We start from the raw sequence: 20,756 nt of genomic DNA, 5'->3' as shown, positions 1-20,756 counted from the left end.
AAAAAAACACTAAGGAGTGTTCAATTTGTTAAACGACAGATGGTAAGGGAGCCCGCTTGGAAGCTCCCAGCAACCTGATCTCCTTTTCCCACCCCTTCCAAATCTGGAAACAATAGAATTACACTCAGCAGGTGACCAGAGGTACTCTAAAGCCAGCCTGCAGGCACAGGGAAAAGTTAAAACCAGCACGATTATGGAACAGCCTCCCCAGGGAGGCACCTGGCCCCCTCCCTTTCGATCTTTAGAAGGCAGCTAAAGACGGTTTATTTGCTTAAAGCTGTCCCAAATTGTGATTTTAAATTTTGGTTCTCGTGTATTTTAATGTATTCTTTCTTGTGTATTTTATTTATGTGGTTAGCCGCTTTGAGTTCAATAAGAAAGGAGGCTAATATATGCTTTAAATAAATAAATAAATAAAAATGGGAAAACCCAGTTGTAGGGGAGACAATAGAGTGGGGGGGGGGAGGAACCAGCCTATCCTAAAAGAGTCAGGGGTTTAGATTTAGCGTCTCTGATCATTTGTTCAGCAGGTAAACTGCTCTAAGGTGATTTTAAAAAAATCGAAGAAAACAATTAATCCTTTCCATAACCCACAATAGAATCACCTTTCCCTTGATTAGGCCACTTCCTCTTAGAAAGGAGGGAAGCACTCGTTCAGTAACCTGCTGGCCACAGTTTCAGAGAACAGCATCATCAGGCGTCACTCCCTGGCAGCCAGCATGATGTACAGGTTAAGAGCGGTGGTTCGGAGCAGTGGACTCTAATCTGGTGAACCAGGTGCGTTTCCCCACTCCTCCACATGAAGCCAGCTGGGTGATCTTGGGCTAGTCACAGCTCTCTCAGCCTCACCTACCTCACAGGGTGCCTGCTGTGGGGAGGGGAATAGAAGGTGTAAGCCGGTTTGATTCTTCCTTAAGTGCTAGAGAAAGTCGGCATATAAAAACCAACTCTTATTCTTCTTTGGATCTGATCGCCTTTGGCAGCCCAGCGTGAGGTAGCAGTTGGACTTCTGGACCAGGATGTTGAGAGGACCAGGGGCAAATCCCCACCTTACTACAGAAGTTTACCATGTGACCTCAGGACAAGCCACTCTCTCTCAGCCTAGCCTGCCTCACACGGTTGTTGCTGGGAGGATATAATGGAGGGGGGGAACAATGTGGATCCCCACTGGGGAAAAAATGTGGGTGTAAAAAAATAGTAAGCAGAACAGTTTATACTGTAGCTCAAGATAGCTTATGGGAAGGATACAATGCTGGGGGAGGGGGGAGAAGGAGAAGAAGACAGAAGAAAAAGAAGAAGAGGGGAGGGGCTGTGGCTCAGTGGTAGAGCATCTACTCGACATGCAGAAGGTCCCAAGTTCAATCCCCAGCATCTCCAGTTAAAGGGACTATTCAAGCAGGTGATGCGAAAGACCCCTGCCTTAGACCCTGGAAAGCAGCTGCTGATCTGAGTAGACAATACTGACTTTGATGGACTCAGGGTCTGATTCAGTATAAGACAGCTTCAAGAGCTGGTTTTTATATGCCTATCGTCTCTACCTTTTAAAGGAGAATCAAACCGGCTCGCAATCTCCTTCCCTTCCCCTCCCAACAGACACCCTGTGAGGTAGGTGGGGCTGAGAGTGTGACTAGCCCAAGGACACCCAGCAGGCTTCACGTGGAGGAGTGGGGAAACCAACCTGGTTCACCAGAGTAGAGTCTGAGGAGTGGGGGAGTGGGGAATCAAACTCGGTTCTCCAGATCAGAGTCCACCACTCCTAACCACTACACCACACTGGCCAATTCTCTCCCCCCTTAAAAAAACTTTTTAAAAAAACTGAGCAGCGACTCCAGCATATTACAAGTCTGTCATCTACTGAAATTAAAGTAGTGCTTTAGCACGAGAGGGTGTTAAGAACCGGCAGCCAAATGGTACGGAAGGCTGCCTATGTGATAACCGCAACAGGGGAACCGAGTCAAATTTCTCCAGAGCTGAAAATACGAATTTATTCTAGAAGAAGAAGAGTTGGTTTTTATATGCCGACTTTCTCTACCACTTAAGGAAGAATCAAACCAGCTTACAATCACCTTCCCTTCCTCTCCCTACAACAGCCACCCTGTGAGGTAGGTGGAGCTGAGAGAGCTTTAAGTGAGATGTGACTAGCCCAAGGTCACTCAGCAGGCTTCATGTGTAGGAGTGGGGAAACCAACCTGGTTCAGCAGATTAGAGTGGAGGTGTGGGGAATCAAACCCCAGATTAGAGTCCTCCGCTCCAAACCACCGCTCTTAACCACTACTCCATGCTGGTTGCATAAAGAACAGAAAAGCTGGGGTCCTGAAGATGTGCACTGACGTGAACATGTGTCCTTGGGCACATGTGCAGCTGTCTGAATACTGGCATATAGCTTGGAGGTACAATTTGGAAATATACACAGAAGTGAAATCCCAGTTAAAGTCACTGGGGCTGACTTCTATGCAATGGGTTCAACCCAGAGAAATTCAGGCATGACAAATTCCCACTGCTACATATGTGAGTGGGACTTTAACGGCTGCGTCTAGCAGAACCCTCCATGTCCATAAGTTGTGTAGGGTATGCAATTTTTGCTTGTCTTTGTTTTAATTTCCTCCATTGAGGTGACTCCCTGCTAAACTCAAGACTTCACTCACACGGTTTTAACTGGCTGGTGGTTGGGAGCCAGTGAAACGGAAACGACCCTGGCGTGGTCCAGTCTTAGGGACTGCAGACAGTGCGCTTACAACCCTACTGCACAGACTTTTAATACAATCCTCCACAGAATGCGTCAAAGAAATCAATTTTCTTGCAAGACGGGAGTCAGTTTTGAGGCCTCTTTCGGCTCTTCTCGCAGAATTCTTTTAACGCTCAGTCAGCAGCAGCAGCTTTGGGGAAAAAGCTCCCAAAAAGGTATTCCTAGGCCGCCCTTCCCTCGCTCAGATCCTCGTAGCTACAGGCTGAGGTCATTTGGCAGCTGCTCTGTTCTGCCTCTGGCTTTAAAAAAAGAGAGGATATCAGCCATGCCTGTCATTTCACAACCCTCCAAGATGGAATATTTTATTGCTGAATACAAGAGCTGGTAGCCTTAGGAATCTCACATGCAGAACACATTCCTAGCAAAGGGAACAAAGCCTATGTGTGTACTGGAGGGGGGGGGGAATGCCTCAAATGGCGAGAAAATTCTGCAACTGCTAATGAATACCACCGCTTGCAGTTTATGGTTTATGAGCTTGCGTCCGTCTGTCTTATCGTCCCCCCACCCAGATTTCTCAAATGCTGTTTTATTTGCTTATTTCCACATGTTTTATTATGTAAACACCATTCGGGCATAACTTGCTTTCGCTTCGCTCCCCGTGCACAAAACAAGACTGTTCCAAAAGCACAGAAAGGCCTCTGACCACTTTTTTAAATTTCAGCAATACAGATTGAGGTTTTGCCTTAAATATCTAGGCCCCCCCACATCTTTAAGGACCGTGATCGCCACAGCTAACAGCAGCTGCGTAACCCCCTGCCATGCTGTTCACTTGCCATTTAAAACCTAAAAAAAAAAAAGGCTTATTCAAAAGGCAAACAGCTAGATTTGAGTCCAGTAGCATCTTTGAGACCAATAAGATTTTGGGGGTATAAACTTTCGAAAGTCAAAGTTCTCTTTGTATCAGAAGAAGAAGAGAAGGAAGAGGAGGAGGAATAATAATTGGTTTTTATATGTTGACTTTCTCAAAGGAAGAATCAAAGCGGCTTACAATCACCTTCCCTTCCCCTCCCCACAACAGACACCCTGTGAGGTAGGTGGGGCTGAGAGAGCTCTAAGAGCTGTGACCAGCCCAGGGTCACCCAGCTGGCTTTGTGTGGAGGAGTGGGGAAACAAATCCAGTTCACCAGATTACGCTGCTCATGTGGAAGAGTGGGGAATCAAACCCGGTTCTCCAGATCAGAGTCCACTACTCCAAACCACTACTCTTAACCACTACACCATGCCGACTCTGGCCAGCTCTGAAGGGAGCTCTGGCTCTCAAAAGCTTGTACCCCGGAAGTCTTGTTGGTCTCTAAGGTGCTGCTGTTCTAGTGCAGAGTGCAGACCAACACAGCTCCCCTCTGAAACTATCAAATGGTGAAGAGGCTGCCCAGAAATTCCACTGACCCTCAGAATCTTGCATAAAGAAAGAGGCTGAAGTAACTCTCCCTCCGTTCTTCGCTGTCCCCTCAAAGTGAAACATGGCTGCTACACCAGCACTGATGCTACACCGCCTCACCGGCATAAAACAACCTTTGTGCCCTCGCTCTGGAGATGGGACCAGAAACTGCTGAGCTGTTGCGCTTAAGTGGGAACATAAGAAAGACCATGCTGGATCAGATCAAGGCCCCTCAAATCCAGCAGTTTGTTCACACAGTGGCCAACCAGGTGCCTCTAGGAAGCCCACAAACAAGACAACTGCAGCAGCATTATCCTGCCTGTGTTCCATGTGTGTGTGTGTGTGTAAAGTGCCGTCAAGTCGCAGCCGACCTATGGCGACCCCTTTTGGGGTTTTCATGGCAAGAGACTAACAGAGGTGGTTTGCCAGTGCCTTCCTCTGCACAGCAACTCTGGACTTCCTTGGTGGTCTCCCATCCAAATACTAACCAGGGCTGACTCTGCTTAGCTTCTGAGATCTGATGAGATCAGGCTAGCCTGGGCCATCCTGGGCCTGCTCCTCTTACACAGGAGAGAATAGGCATGCTGCCTGCCTGCATCGTGACTAGTATCCATTTTGACTAGTATCCATGGATAGCCCTATCCTCCATGAACATGTTCACTCCCCTCTTCAAGCCTTCCAAGTTGGCAGCTATCACCAAATCCTGGGGCAGGGAGTTCCACCACTGTCCTGATAAACCCCACCATGGTGTCAACATTAAGCAGAAGTGGGGCTTTTTTTTTTTTTTTTTTTTGGTATTGTGCACATAATAAAGCATTTGACCACCACCTTCTCCAATGTCATCACAGACAACCTAGAGGAGGCTTCCAAAAGTGACACGGGTTCCTCACCTCTCAAGTTCATCTGGTGAGCTGGAGTCCCGCTGGATTCTTCTTTACTCTTGTAGCAAGAGATGGACGTGTCTTTGAAGGTGCACCAATACTGCTTGTAGCCTTTGAGCGTCAGTTTCTTTGGCCTGTCAAGTAAGTTCTCCGTTAGTCGCAGGTCTGACAGTGGGGGTTGAGGGCATAGGCGGTCTGTCATAATCGGCAGTGCGTTTAGAAGACACAGGTTCAGATCCACAGCTATGAGGCTCACTGGGTGATCGTGGGCCCATCAGTCAATTCCCGTCTCTTAGTAGGATGAGATCCACACTGTGCCCCAGTCAAGATACAGACACATTCATAGCTTTGCACGCACATGGACCTTTTGAGCCTATTCTGTGTATACCGAAAGACTGCGCTTCGATTAGGTACTAGAATAATAGAATCATAGTTGGAAAGCACCATACACGCCATCTAGTCCAACCCCTTCTCAATGCAGGATCAGCCTAGAGCATCCCTGACAAGTGTTCATCCAGCCTCTGCTTAAAGAGCACCAACGAGGAGGAGCTCACCACCTCCCTAGGGAGCTGATTCCACTGTCGAACAACTCTTACTGTAAAAAACATGTTCCTAATATCCAGCCGGTGCCTTTCCTCACGCAATTTAAACCCGTTATTGCAAGTCCTATCCTCTGCTGCCAACAGGAACAGCTCCCTGCCCTCCTCTAAGTGACAGCCCTTCAAATACTTAGAAAGAGCAATCCTGTCCCCCCTCAACCTCCTCTTCTCCAGGCTGAAGATTCCCAACTTTCCTCGCAGGGCTTGGTCTCCAGGCCCCTGATCATCCTGGTCGCTCTCCTCTGTACCTGCTCAATTCTGTCCACATCCTTTTTGAAGTGAGGCCTCCAGAACTGCACACTCCAGAACTCCAGGTGCAGCCTGACCAATGCAGTGTACAGCGGAACTATGGCATCTTGCGATTTGGATGTTATGCCTCTGTTGATGCTCTGTTGATCCAATCCATCCTCTTCAGTGCTGCTTTCTGCTTTAGCACCAAACAAAGCCCTTCTTTCTGATGTCTTAAAAGCACTCCCCACTTCCTTCATTTCAGAATATTGCACAGACTTCCAACTTGTGGCAACCCCATGAATGAATGACTTTCAAATCGTCCTATCATTAATAGCCTTGCAAACTGAAGGCTATGGCTTCCTTGACGGAGTCAACCCACCTCACGTTGGGTCTCCCTCTTCTCCCACTGCCATCTACTTTCCCCAGCGTTACTGTCTTTATTGCCCGTCGCTGTCTCTTTTTCAATCCTGCTGCTCATTTTTTTAAAAGTTTGCTTACTCCATTTGGATGCTGTTCTTTCTCTGAAGAAGTCAGGAAAGAGGAAACATACCTAGCCCATTTTAAAGCTGGCAACCATCCTTAGGTTAATCTGAGAGAGGGAGGGTGACCTGTCTGTGCCACCCAGTGGACTTCAAAGTTTAATTTAAGCTCAGGTCTTTCTCGTCCAAATTTAGCACTCTGCCTCTGACTTAAAGCTGGAGTACAGACAAGTCTTAGCTTACAGAAAGGAATTTACAACAAATATAAATTTATCTCAGAAGACTGAGAGGTGATATGATAAACATCTTCAAGTACTTGAAGGGCTATCATATACAGCTGTGTTGGCGAACCTATGGCACGCGTGCCACAAGCGGCACGCTGAGCCCTTTCTATGGGCACGTGTGGAGCCGCCGCCCCCCACCCCCCCTCGCGGCCTCGACACCATCTGCCTCCCGCCGCCCCGCTCCGCCTTAGCAGCCGCAGCAGCGCCGCCGCCCCACCCAGGCGCCGCTCCAGACCCGCCGCCGCCTGCTCATGCTCGGCCCCGAGGGCTGCCCTGCCGGCCGCACCGCTACGCCCGCCGAGTCGCCCCTGCCCCCTCCTCCGCCCCCTTGGCTGCCCATCCCCCTCCTCCGCCCCTCCTCGCGGCCTCGGCGCACGTTTCCGCCATGCCGCAGCCAACTTTGTCGTGGGGGCAACTCGGTGGGCGTAGCGGTGCAGCCGTCAGGGCAGCCCTCGGGGCCGAGCATGAGCGGGCGGCGGCGGGTCCGGAGCGGCGCCTGGGTGGGGCGGCGGCGCTGCTGCTGAGGCGGAGCGGGGCGGCGGGAGGCTTGTGGGAGGCTGTCGGCGGGCGGCTCTTTCGCTTGGACTTGCCACTGAGATGCACATTTCCCCCATCCAGATTCTCAAAACTGCATGGGGGGGGGGGTTGTTGTCTATTTGTGAAAGGAAGGTTTAGCCTTGGACTTGCCACTGAGATGCACATTTCCCCCATCCAGATTCTCAAAACTGCATGGGGGGGGGGGGTTCTTGTCTATTTGTGAAAGGAAGGTTTAGCCTTGGACTTGCCACTGAGATGCACATTTCCCCCATCCAGATTCTCAAAACTGCATGGGGGGGTTTAATGTCTATTTGTGAATGGGAGGTTTTGCCTTGGACTTGCCACTCAGATGCACAACTCAACAATAAGCCCCCCTGCAGTTTTGAGAATGCAGATGGGGAAAATGGCATTTGTCAGTCATTGCCATGATTTAATTTTATGGATGACAAAGGATAGCACAGTTAGTTCTGAAAATGAAATCCTTAATGTGTGGAATTCTCTGCCAAATAATTTTAAGTCAATGAAAGCACTTGGGATTGCTTTCCTTACTTTGTTTGGATCATCTTATGCTTGTGAGCATAAGATGTTAACGTATGAGTTGTTTTTTCTAAACTAAAACCTCAGTATTCAGGTTAAATTGCCGTGTTGGCACTTTACGCTGAATAAGTGAGTTTGGGTTGCAGTTTGGGCACTCGGTCTCTAAAAGGTTCGCCATCACTGATATAGAGGATGGTGCCGAGTTGTTTTCTCTCGCCCCAGAAGGTCGGACCAGAAACAATGGGTTGAAATTAAATCAAAAGAGTTTCCGTCTAGACATTAGGAAGAATTTTCTAACCGTCAGAACGGTTCCTCAGTGGAACAGGCTTCCTCAGGAGGTGGTAATATCTCCTTCCCTGGAGGTTTTCAAGCAGAGACTAGATGGCCATCTGTCAGTAATGCTGATTCTACGACCTTAGGCAGATCATGAGAGGGAGGGCATCTTGGCCATCTTCTGGGCATGGAGTAAGGGTCAATGGGGGTGTGGGGAGGAGGTAGTTGTGAATTACCTGCATTGTGCAGGTGGTTGGACTAGATAACCCTGGTGGTCCCTTCCAACTCTATGATTCTATATACCTAGGAAACAAAGGGAAGGCAGTTCTATGTCCCCTCCAAAATATAAAAAGACAGTACAAAAATATCTAGCTGTTGCATATGGCCAGACCAGAGTTTGGTGGTTTTCCAAGTAAGAGCACAGTATAGAAAACCAGTTCATTTTTTTCAATACTCTTTTCTTGCCGCTGCTTTCCCCACTTGGAATACCTCTTCCACAATGTCCCTCATGCCCCTCTGTACCAATTCCTGAGCTTTTTTTAATATGCTTAATACGACGGGAATTAGTTCGCAAGAGACAGCTACAGCTGCCAAAACATTTTGTCAAAGTCCAGACGCGATTGTTTCCAGTTTCCACATGCCTTAATCCAAGATAACTTTTCTCTTTTTTCTCTCTCCCTAAAATAAAATGTCTTAAAGTCAAAATAAATCTGACTTAAGAACAGCACAATTTGCCTAAAGCTGGTCATTTCTGGCAATCTGAATAGAGCAAAACCAGCTTATTTTTTATCCACTGACACACTCAACGGAGCCCAAGATATTTGAGGCATATTTCAAGCTGTAAACACAGCCCTTAATTTGAGGGCAGCTTGGGAAACATTTCAGACCAGCTACAGATATTAAGAATAGAAAAAGGATCACTGCTGCTCTTCAACTGAGCTGCAGAAGCGTCTAAAATGCTTTAAAAAGGGAGTGTTAAAATTCATACAGCGTCTTAGTCTGATTCCGATGTTTACTAGGCCAGTGCTTCAATTCTACCAGTGGAGACGCAAACACACATCTTCTCTCTCTGTCTAATTCCTCAATTGACATGAAAGATTAAGTTCTGGTTACTGTAGAGCTTGAGAAGGTGCAGAAAAGAGCAACCACATTGATCGGGGGACTAGAGCAACTGCCCTATGAGGAGCGGTTAAAATGCTTAGGGCTGTTTAGGTTGGAAATAAGGTGGTTAAGGGGAGATGACAGAGGTCTATAAATTATGTATGGTATGGAGAGAGTGGACAGGGAGAAGATTTTCTCCCTCTCACATAATTCCAGAACGCGGGGTCATCTGCTGAAGCTGGAGGGTGAGAGATTCAAAACAGATAAAAGGAAGTATTTCTTCACACAATGCATAGTTCAGTTGTGGAACTCCCTGCCCCAGGTTGTGGTGATGGCTGCCAACTTGGAAGGCTTTAAGAGGGGAGTGGACATGTTCATGGAGGAGAGGGTTATCCGGGGCTACTAGTCAAAATGGACACGAGTCATGATGCATGCCTATTCTCTCCAGTATCAGAGGAGGAGGCCTATTATATTAGGAGCGTTGGAAAGCAGGCAGGATGGTGCTGCTGCAGTCGTCTTGTTTTGGGGCTTCCTAGAGGCACCTGGTGGGCCACTGTGTGAACAGACTGCTGGACATGATGGGCCTGGGTCTGATCCAGCAGGGCCTTTCTTATTCTCTTATGGAGCTGCACGCAGAGAAACTTAGGAGGGGGAAGAGGTGCACAGACCAGGATATTGGCCCCGCAGCCCTCTGCACAGGGGACCATATCGTGTTATAGCTGATGCATGCCCACAGAGCTGTTTTACTGGGGGTGGGGGGAAAAAGAAGCACTTCCAAGAGGCAGACAACTGCTAGGCATAGCAGAAGAGCAAGATTAAAGTCAAGAAGCATGTGGAGAGCAAGCGTGGTGTAGTGATTAAGAGCGGTGGTTTGGAGCAGTGGACTTTAATCTGGAGAACCGGGTTTGATTCCCCACTCCTCCCCAGGAGTGATGTATGCTAATCTGGTGAACTGGGTTGGTTTCCCCACTCCTCCACATGAAGCCAGCTGAGTGACCCTGAGCTAGTCACAGCTCTCTTAGAGCTCTCTCAGCCCCACCTACTTCACAGGGTGTCTGTTGTGGGGAAGGGAAGGCAACTCTAAGCCGGTTTGATTCTCCCTTAAGTGGTACAGAAAGTCAGCATATAAAAACCAACTCTTCTACTTCTTCTTTAAAGACCAACTAAGGGAAGGGAGCTTTGACTCTTGAAAGCGTATACCCTGGAAATCTCATTGGTGTTACTTCACTCGAACCTTGCTCTTCTACTGCGGGTGTGGCTACCCACTCGAAACTGCTAAGCATAGCGGGATTCAGAAGAAGGGGTCAGCTGCCAATATGAATGCAGGCAAGAGGCTCAGGTTACTCAAGAAATGCATTTTCAAGGGGTTATTGGGGGTCGAGAGGAAGGGAGGCATACTGAATATATTCCAAGCACAGAGACCAGCACATTTGAAGGAGACTAAGTGACCCCGACCAGTTTCTGTGTTCAAATAAAGACATGCTGGAAATCCTGGTAGATTGGCCAGCGTTTGATCCTAACAAATGATGGGCTGAACCACACAGGCCTGTTCATCTTGTGTTGCTCAGCCTGAAGAAGATGCCTCCCCAGATTATGTTCTTGTTTATCTCATTGCTGGAGTACTGTAAGCAAAGCATTTCCATATGTGATTCAGACCAAATTGGAGAAAAGTATCTGTGATTATGGGTGGCGGATCTACTATGAAACTAATGAAGCTTAAGCTTCAGGGCCCCTAATCCCGGAGGGCCCCCCTGAAGCAACCTTTTTTTTAATGAGTGAATTTTTCAACAAAATCAGTAGAGTTTTTCTAAGTGTTTGTTATTAAAATAAGGCTATTTTAGTGATAGAATCATTAGCCAATGGGTTGAAGTACTTAATATTAACCTCAGAATATGATCTAATACCCATTTCGTACGGCCTCAAAATATCCCTTTAATTGGTCAAATTTCAACATTTTCTTGGGGGCTTGAGCGCCTGAACCCCCAGCTGTATGGGCTCGCTGACCACGCCAGAATCTATTCATAGCCTACATTTTGGCAGCGGGATCCTCGAATCCTTCGTTGGTGCACGGCTTAATAGTTCTATAGCTCAGCCCTTAGGCTGGAGCTAATCGGAACCATAAAAAGACATCTCAATTCAGGCTGCCCTCATCTGACCACCCTGTTCCCCGCCATTTGGTCCTCGAGGTCCTCGCAAGGGCAGCAAGGCTCCTTGGACCTTGTGGGATGTTGCCCTATTGTTGCTGGCTGCGAAGGGGTCCCCATAACAGTTCAGGGTCCCAAAAATATAGGTCCGCCACTGGTGATTATTACTGCTGAGGAGGATGCATTCTGCACATGCTCAAGAAGTACGTCCCTTTACTGCTTCACGAGTTCCAAGGCTAAGCCTCAACATGAAAGAATATGTTTTCTGCCAGTGGAAATTGTTTAAGTGGTCCGTAACGCCAGAAGAAATATACTTCCTAAGTAGATGCCCCGGAAGCTACTTCAAGGTTGTAAGACACAGCCGAGGAATTCTAATCTCGGGGACCCCGAGGTAAGCGGTACTTACTTGAACACTTTAATGTAGTCAGCAAGTTCGGGGATTGACGTGATGTCACCCTGGGAACGAGAGAGCAGCTGTTATGATCCGTGTGCCAGAACCAAGATTCAGCGCTACGAAGGGCGGGGCAGGGGGAGGAGTGCTTTGGGGACACTGATTCAGCTTATTGGAGATGCCGTTTCCTTGCCCAAGATGAAAAGGCTTCATAAAAAAGACATCAACAAGGCCAGGGAGAGTTGGACGGAAAGGGAAGGGTCACACGCCAAGGGAAAAAGCGGGGTACAAATATGGTTGCCAACGTCCAGGTGGTAACAACCAAAATAAACACGAGCTACCTTCAAAGCTAGTATATAAATCGTAGCTACAATGGCTAGAAATTATAATCAATAGTAGAAATTGGTTCTTGTAGGTTATCCAGGCTGTGTAACCGTGGTCTTGGTATTTTCTTTCCTGACGTTTCGCCAGCAGCTGTGGCAGGCATCTTCAGAGGAGTAACACTGAAGGACAGTGTCTCTCAGTGTCAAGTGTGTAGGAAAAGTAATATATAGTCAGAAAGGGGTTGGGTTAAGCTGAATCATTGTCCTGCATAAAGTATCAAAGGTAATGTGCTAATCATTGTCCTGTAAGTATCAAGATAATATGCTAATGAGGGTGTGGTATTTTAATATGGAGCCATTGTATCCTGAAGTGATCTGTTAATGTGTGAAATCCAAAGTTAATCTGCATGGCTATTATTGACTATAGTCTTCGTTAGTCTGGAGGTTTTCAGGACAGGAAGCCAAGCCTTATTCATTCTTAAACTCCCTTCTTTTCTGTTAAAGTTGTGCTGATGTTTATGAATTTCAATGGCTTCTCTGTGCAATCTGACAAAATAGTTGGTAGAATTGTCCAGTATTTCAGTGTCTTGGAATAAGATCCTGTGTCCTGTTTGTGTCAGTCCATGTTAACCACTGCTGATTTCTCAGGTTGACCAAGTCTGCAGTATCTTTCATGTTCTTTTATCCTTGTTTGTATGTTGCGTTGTGTGGTCCCGATGTAAACTTGTCCACAGCTGAAAGGTATACGATATACTCCTGCAGAGGTGAGGGGGTCTCTTTTGTTTTTTGCTGATCGTAGCATCTGTTGTATTTTCTTGGTGGGTTTAAACACTGTTTGTAGGTTATGTTTTTTCAAAAGTTTCTCCATCCTATCAGTGACTCCTTTAAGGTATTCTTGCCATTTATTTAAAAAAAACAAAGACTACAGTCAACAATAGCCATGCAGATTAGCTTTGGATTTCACACATTAACAGATCACTTCAGGATACAATGGTTCCATATTAACATACCACACCCTCATTAGCACATTATCTTGATACTTACAGGACAATGATTAGCACATTACCTTTGATACTTTTTGCAGGACAATGATTCAGCTCAACCCAACCCCTTTCTGACTATATTACTCTTCCTACACACTTGACACTGAGAGACACTGTCCTTCAGTGTTACTCCTCTGAAGATGCCTGCCACAGCTGCTGGCGAAACATCAGGAAAGAAAATACCAAGACCACGGTTACACAGCCCGGATAACCTACAAGAACCAATGAACTCTGACCGTGAAAGCCTTCGACAATAGTAGAAATAATAATAACAAATTCTGTCAGCTCCTTATATAATTTACAACCATGTGTATTCAAACAACATATATCATAGTAGTCACATTTAGTCAATTTCACCATACAGATTAAAGAATCTAACTATTCGCTAAGAGTCCTACATATAATATAAAGTTCAACAAATCTTCCACAAGGATTGTAAAATCATAAGCATGATTTTGTGGAAGATTTGTTGAACTTTATATTAACTGGCTGACTATCACCTTCCCTTCCCCTCCCCACAACAGACATCCTGTGAGGTAGGTGGGGCTGAGAGAGCTCTTAATAGAACTGTGAGTAGCCCAAGGCCAACCTGGTTCACCAGATTAGCATCCACCGCTCATGTGGAGGAGTGGGGAATCAAACCCAGTTCTCCAGATCAGAGTCCACCATTCCAAACCACTGCTCTTAACCACTACACCACAACACCTACTATCTCATGTCCTTTTAACTGGAGATGCTGGGGACTGAACTTGGACCTTCTGCATGCAAAGCAGAGCCTTTTCCACTGAGCTACAATCTCCTGATTTATAAATTCAGCTCAGCACCAATGGACCATGAGGATTCAAGATTCAATTGTGCGAAAGACCAAACTCGGCCCACCTGTGCTTCGGTGTGTCTACTCTCACAGGCCTCTCTACAGCGGGTTGTCCTTAAAATAACAGATCTTGGTTTACAGTGGCAAATTACAGTTTTGCTTCAGGGAATGCAGCTGAACTCCAACCCCCTCCTCTGGCAGCAGAAGCTGTTCATCCCTTGTTTCACAGCTGCTGAGAAATCAGAAGCCCCACGCCAACGGGGTTCTGCCGTGGCTGGCGAGGGCATTCCTTGAAACTTTAGAGCTGAATGGATACCGATTTCAAACAGCTCTCACATTTCAGAAAAAGGAATTCCACCAGGTTGCATGGAGAGCTGAGCCTTGCCTTGCCAACTGAACGTTTTCTTTCTCCATCTGTCTAAATATGTGCGTGTTTCTAGAGGCAGGTTTCTGAGAATCCGAAACGGGCTTTCCCCCGTTGATGGCAGATGGACAGAGCAGGAGCCATTTTGGCTGAGCCTGCAGGCCCTCTAGGGACTCCTTGACCTCAAAATAGAGAGAGGAGGAGGATCTTCGGTCACCCTGGGACCTCTTTTCCCAGCCTCTCCCTGGCTGGGGGAGAGTTCCTGGGCAGCTCCTCCGCAGCCAGCTCCCAGGGCCTGTTTAAATAGGTCTGTGGATAGCCTGCCCTGTGCTCTGTTCCCCATTTATTTCTTACATGCCCAGGGAAATGCTGATCACCACTTTGGGGTCAGGAAGCAATTTTCCTCCAGGCTGGATTGGGCATGGAGAAGGGGTCACTGGGGGTGCAGGGGGGAGGTAGTTGTGAATTTCCTGCATTGTGCAGGGGCTTAGACTAGATGACCTGGCGGTCCCTTTCCAACTCTGATTCTATGATTTGCAAGGTTTACACCTTGCCTTTCTACCTCACTCAGGGCCACCAATGCAGTTAACAGATTAAAAACCATACATAATAAAATATGCTTTCTGCCCCCAAGCATTTCTCCCCATTCTAATCAAGCTGAAGACATTTCACATTGTACCTCTGCATCCTGACTCCTTTCTTTGAAACACCCTTCCCACTTCAGACTGGGATATAAGGATTCAGGGATCTCCATTTCCTACTTGTATCTAATGAAGGCAGCTTTGACCCCCCCCCCGCCCAAAGTTCATACCCCCCCCCCCCAAATCTTGCTGGTCTCTAAGGTGCTACAGGACTTGAATCTCGCTCCTACACATAATAAAAACCTATCTTAAACGTCATTAAAAAGGAATGAAGCTGCCTTATAGGGAACCAGATCCATCCCCGATCAAGGTCAATCTTGTCTACTCTGACTTGCAGGAGCTCTCGAGTGTCTCAGGAGGAGGTCTTTCATATCACCCATTATCCCTTTAACAGGAGATGCCGGGGATTGAACCTGGGACCTTCTGCATACAAGGCAGAGCCACAGCCCCTCCCAGTCTCGACTTCTCACAAGAACTGCACCTCTTGTGAAAACTGGGGGGGGGGGCTGTCAAGTCTCCCCTTGCCCTGCCCCGTCCCAGGAAACATGTCTTCCACCTCTTTGCTCCACATCAGGCCGGCGTTGTTGGGATGGCCTACCGCTTGCCATGCCTCAGAAGGAGGTGGTCTCATGTCGACCACCCAATGGGCCAGCGTCTTCACTGGATCCAGGCATGAGTGCCAAGAACCTTCTCTCTTAACTACTCACCCTTGCCTGCCCCCTCAGGGAATGCTTGCCTTAAAACTGCCAGCCCTGCTAATAGAGGAATGTTTCGGGGTGGGATGAAGCTCACGCTCGCCAGCTCTTACCAGAATCGTGGACGTCTTCCCGCCTTCCAGAGTAATCTCCAGGTCAGAAAGAGCGGCATCGACTTCGTCCACCTCTTTGTCACTGTTGTTCAAGTGATTTTCGGAGGACATGATTGATAGCTTATTGATGTGGTACTGAAATGAAAGCAGGGGAAAGCCAGGAATCATTGAACGGATAAATGGGTGGGGTGGGGAACCAAACAGACTGCTATGACAGACATCATACGTCAGCAGACAGAAGAAAATGTGTACACAAACCTTAAGGCCATAACTGGCTCTCAAAACCATATCACAAGAAGCTGCCTTCTACTGAATCAGACCCTCGGTCCATTAAAGTCAGTGTTGTCTACTCAGTCCGGCAGCGGCTCTCCAGGGTCTCAGGCAGAGAGGTCTTTCACATCACCTACTTGCCTGGTCCCTTTAACTGGAGATGCCGGGGATTGGACCTGGGGCCATCTGCATGCCAAGCAGATGCTCTACCACCGAGCCTCCCCATATCTCCCCCCCCCCCTTTGCAGGTGGCATGAACCACATCTGGAGAATACCTGCAGGGGAAGGCGATTGCCTGCCAAGTATCATCTAGGCCTAACGACAGATCTAACCACTAAGCATGGCATGGCCAATGCGCAGGGTTAGAGCGGGGAAGGATCTGTCAAGTTCCAGCTCCTCTGGGCTGCAAATCACACCCCTTCTTTCCTCACCACTTGCAGCTCACCCATTTATGTTGGCACAGACATAAACGGCAGGAGAGGGCACGTCCCTGCTACCATTATCTGCCCATCAGGATATTTCACAACCAGAAAATACCCATGGACATTTGCCTGTTTTCTTTCTTCTGTTTATACCCCATCTTTCTCCTACAATGCATTCCAGGATGCTTCTAATAATATACTTAAAACCATCTCCCTGAATAACTGAAAGCATTATATATCAAAATGGTTTTAAAAAAAACATGAAGTCCTTAACGCTCCACTAGGAAGCTCTTCTCAAAGTGAGTTACCCTCAGGTAACAGCCCTGCGTAAAAGTTCTGTCTTGCAACGGCTTTTTATGCATGGCTGTTTCCCTCGCCATCACCCCTCCAAAGACTTCTGGTCTTTATTTTGGCTATGCATGCCATTTCCGACCGTAGGAGGTTGCCTCGCACTCCCCCTGCATTTTGCCCGCATTTTCAGGGACCTGTTTTATCTTGAATTTGAAAACGGGGGAACGCAGGGGGAGAGCAAGACGACCTCTGACGGTCGAAAACAGCATGTGTAATCAAAACAAAGACCCAAAGTCATCAGAGGGGTGGCGGTGAGGGAAACAGCCTTGCATAAAAGGCCAACGTTTCCAGCAGTTCAAAAGAAATGGGAGTTTTCTTAGCATACTCCAGAAGATGCTTCCAAACTACCTGTTGACCACCACAGGAACGCTCAGGAACTGGCAGCAGCTGTCTTAACCTGCTAGCATGAGGGATAACTGGTTGGTATCTGCAAAATTAATTCCAGCAAAATTGGGATTGTCCAGACTGGATATCCTACTTCTCTAGTTCTTCCTTTTTGGCTCTACAAAAAGCACGCAGAATAAAATGGGGACGCTGGTTTCTTAATTCCAAGTCTTCATTTATAGCTGTAGCAGGCACTGTTCTGTAAAGGGTGGCTCCTGTACTGAGTGGACCATACGCACACATGAACACATGAAGCTGCCTCTTACTGAATCAGACCCTTGGTCCATCAAGGTCAGTATTGTCTACTCAGACCGGCAGTGGGTCTCCAGGGCTGTAGGCAGAGATTTTTTACATTATCTACTACCTGGTATTTGTACTGGAGATGCCGGGGATTGAACCTGGGACCTTCTGCATGCCAAGCAGATGCTCTACCACTCAGCCATGGCCCATACTATCACATAGGTCACAACTATCCGCTAGGACAGCGTGCAGAATATTTTACAAGGTCAGGCTTCATTTTCCTGACCAGTAGCCTTAACATAATGGGTTATTCTAATTGGCTGGGAACTCCCCTATTGTGAAAGGGCTTCAGATAACAGCACAGGAAATGTTGCTTGCTGCACATCTGTGTACTTCCCAGGGAAGAAAGCAGGCCAGGATTTCCTTCCAATTGTCCAGAAGCATTACTGTATCTTTGCCACTAAGAAAAGACATTCTGTGAATGGGGAACCTACAGTAAGCTGTAGCCCCTTGTAGTCTCTACGTTTCTCATTCCAGGACATTTTTTTTTCTGATGGCAGTTCAGTGCCTGCTTTTGATACGAGGAAGTGTGTAACTGTATTACCACCTCTAGATTCTAACTAGCAAGTAAGTTCTGCAACAATACTAGAGTCAAATTAGAAGTGCTGATGCTGGTAATCTAATGATAATTCCTTGACAGCGGCATCCTTAAGGGAAAATTCTTTCTTTCTTTCTTTCTTTCTTTCTCTCTCTTTCTTTCTCTCTTTCTTTCTTTCTCTCGTTCTCTCGTTCTCTCCCCCTGTTCTTAAACCGAGGTCTTGAACAATAAAACTATAAAACTTAAATAAGACCCATCCCTAAAAACCTCTCCCTTAGTCTCTTCTCTGCAGCCTCCAAAAAACGAGCAACAAAATAAGTACGCTGAGGTCAGAGTCCTCTAGGAAAACTGGACCTTTTGCTCCAAAGTTGCTCAAGAAGATGTGGACCATTTGTTAAAACACGGTATAATCTGTTTTAGCCTAAGTTGGTACATGTGAGGCAGTGCAAAAGGATATGTACCAAGGAGTCCACTGACTGAAGAGGGCAGGGAAACAGCCAATCTGAAAAAGGGATCTTTAGCACACAGTCCAGCAAAACCATTGAAAAAGGGCAATTAAATCTTGAATGCATGAAGATACTACATATCTTTGGACTTAAACCAGAGAATCTATATAGGAAGGCAAATTACCCTTAGATAACAGGCCCAGGGCAAGTGGAGAACATGTCCTGCGAGCATCAAAATGAGTGTAACTCTTATCTCTAGCATAGATCAATTTGGAAAATGAATTCAAGGTGCAACCTTTAAAGAAAAGAAAGCCAAGTGACAGACCTTCAGTTCACATTAGAAGCAATCGTCTTTGATATAACAATATGTGTTTCTAAGCGCTGTATCTATGAGGCAGATATGGCACGTAACAGTGTGCAAAAAAAGAATGCATACATATATATCTGGAAAACCAGGGATTAACTCCAGCTGCATAGGAGGCTCGGTGCCAGGACTCAGTGGTTCAACAACCTAGCATGCTTGTCATCTGTTTAAAAGCTAACCGAAGGAAAGATGGATACAAACATGTTTGTGAAAAATAATCCAAATTCCTTCGCATGAGACACAGTAAGAGGCAATCTATTTTAAATTACCTAAAATGGTTCAAGCAAACTTTGCCGGGTGGGAAGCGAGCCATGTTTCGCTAGAACAAAACGTTCCGGCTCCCTGAGGAATACAGGGGAAGGCTTCTGAATGCTCCGAAAGCAATACGCTGAGGACTCCCAACACTTTCTATGGACTCTGTCGGCCAAAAATTATTTCTCCCTGAGAGGCTTTAAGGGAAGCTGGATCTCTGGCCTCTCCACTTACCTGCAGAGCCGCGAACATCATCATCTCTTCTTCCGTGCACTCTATTTCTTCCAAAAGGATAGCCCATTTTGACTGTTCGTAGAGCTGGTTGATTCTGATTGCATCGTACTACAAAGACATAATCAAAGCAATGTGTTCAGCATCCCGCCCAAGGAAGGCTTTTGCACATTTCCAACTGAAAATCATGACAAACAAATATGAGAACAAGAAAAAGCCTTTGTGTCTACTTGGTAGCCCAGTCAGCACAATCCTGAGGGCAGGTACATAAGAACATAAGCAAAGCCCTGCTGGATCAGACCAAGGCCCATCTAGTCCTGCAGTCTGTTCACACAGTGGCCAACCAGGTGCCTCCAGGAAGCCCACAAACAAGATGAATGCAGCAGCATTATCCTGCCTGTGTTACACAGCACCTAAAATAATGGGCATGCTCCTCTGATACTGGAGAGAATAGGTGTGCATTATGACTAGCATCCACTTTTACTAGTAGCCATGAGTACCCCTCTTCTCCAGGAACATGTCCTCTCCTCCTGTGAGGTAGGTGGGGCTGAGAGAGCTCTAAGAGGGCTGTGACTAGCCCAAGGTCACCCAGCTGGCTTCATGTGGAAGAGCGGGGAAACAAATCCAGTTCACCAGATTAGCCTGCGCCACTCATGTGGAGGAGTGGGGAATCAAACCCGGTTCTCCAGATCAGAGTCCACCGCTCCAAACCACTGCTCTTAACCACTACACCACGCTGGCTCTCCAGAGAAGTCAGGGAGGCAGCACTATTGATGGATAATGAGCACTTTGGAAACTTCTGCTGAACTGCCCTTGTTGGTGCACATAACAAGCACCCTTCTCATGAAAATCCTGTGGTTTCTTCTTAGCACCTTAACAGATAACAGACCAGAACGGCTGCTGCAGACGAACACAACTACCCCACCAGAATTTGTAGGCACAACGGTGTACCTTAGGATTCAGATCGAAGAAGCTGTAGTACTTGAACCGGAGAAGTAAGGCCTCGTTCTCTTTCACTTCTTGCTCCATCAACGACCTTGAAGAGTCCAGCCACCTGCCAATCATTTGCACATTGCGTAAAACGGCTGCTCTTAGTCATTATAAAACAATAAAAGGCAGGGTATAAATTCTGGGAAAAATAACAAAAAATATACACTGCTTAAAAAAAAAAAGGCATTAAAAAAACCTACCCTTGGTTGATCTTGGCCTTATCCAGAAGCGTCTGAGGCTTATACATTTTTGCCAGAATTTCTGGAGAGGTGATTGGCTGGCTGACAGCAAGTATACCTGGATTCCCTTCCGATAAAGCACTGTCCCCGAACCAAGCTGAAGTCGGTGATAAAGGGCTTCCGTCGTGAGAATCATACGTTGGCGTCATGGTTTTGCTATAAAGTCCTGGGCTCGAATAAATGCTCCCTAATTGGTTAGAAGGATAAATGTACAGCGTTAATGTTCAACGTTCGGTTCATCCATCGCAGAACAAGCGTTACTAGAGGGCCCTACGACAACATTTGCTATGGAGCGCTGCAAAAAAATAAGAGCCAATTTCATGATGGCAGCTTGCCTTCCTCATATCTGACTCCCCTCCCGCCCCCGGTTTCCCGTGCAATGTGTAAGAAAGGGC

The 20,756-nt window shown here is 47.0% G+C and overlaps 1 protein-coding gene across 2 annotated transcripts in view; it reads right to left on the bottom strand.

Moving 5' to 3' along the window:
* Positions 1-20,756, bottom strand: part of FERMT2 (FERM domain containing kindlin 2) — a 133,986-nt gene that overhangs the window by 18,149 nt on the left and 95,081 nt on the right. For both annotated transcript variants that reach the window (XM_056852080.1, XM_056852079.1), the window contains 6 exons: positions 20,323-20,548; positions 20,084-20,186; positions 19,136-19,243; positions 15,575-15,709; positions 11,597-11,646; positions 5,015-5,139 (listed from right to left, as the gene is read on the bottom strand). In XM_056852080.1, the coding sequence (XP_056708058.1) occupies positions 5,015-5,139; positions 11,597-11,646; positions 15,575-15,709; positions 19,136-19,243; positions 20,084-20,186; positions 20,323-20,548 (747 nt within the window). The remainder of the gene's footprint in view (positions 1-5,014; positions 5,140-11,596; positions 11,647-15,574; positions 15,710-19,135; positions 19,244-20,083; positions 20,187-20,322; positions 20,549-20,756) is intronic.

The sequence above is a fragment of the Euleptes europaea genome, chromosome 6 (genome assembly GCF_029931775.1).
Source record: "Euleptes europaea isolate rEulEur1 chromosome 6, rEulEur1.hap1, whole genome shotgun sequence".
Lineage (NCBI taxonomy): Eukaryota > Metazoa > Chordata > Lepidosauria > Squamata > Sphaerodactylidae > Euleptes > Euleptes europaea.
This window is presented reverse-complemented; position numbering and strand designations above follow the sequence as displayed.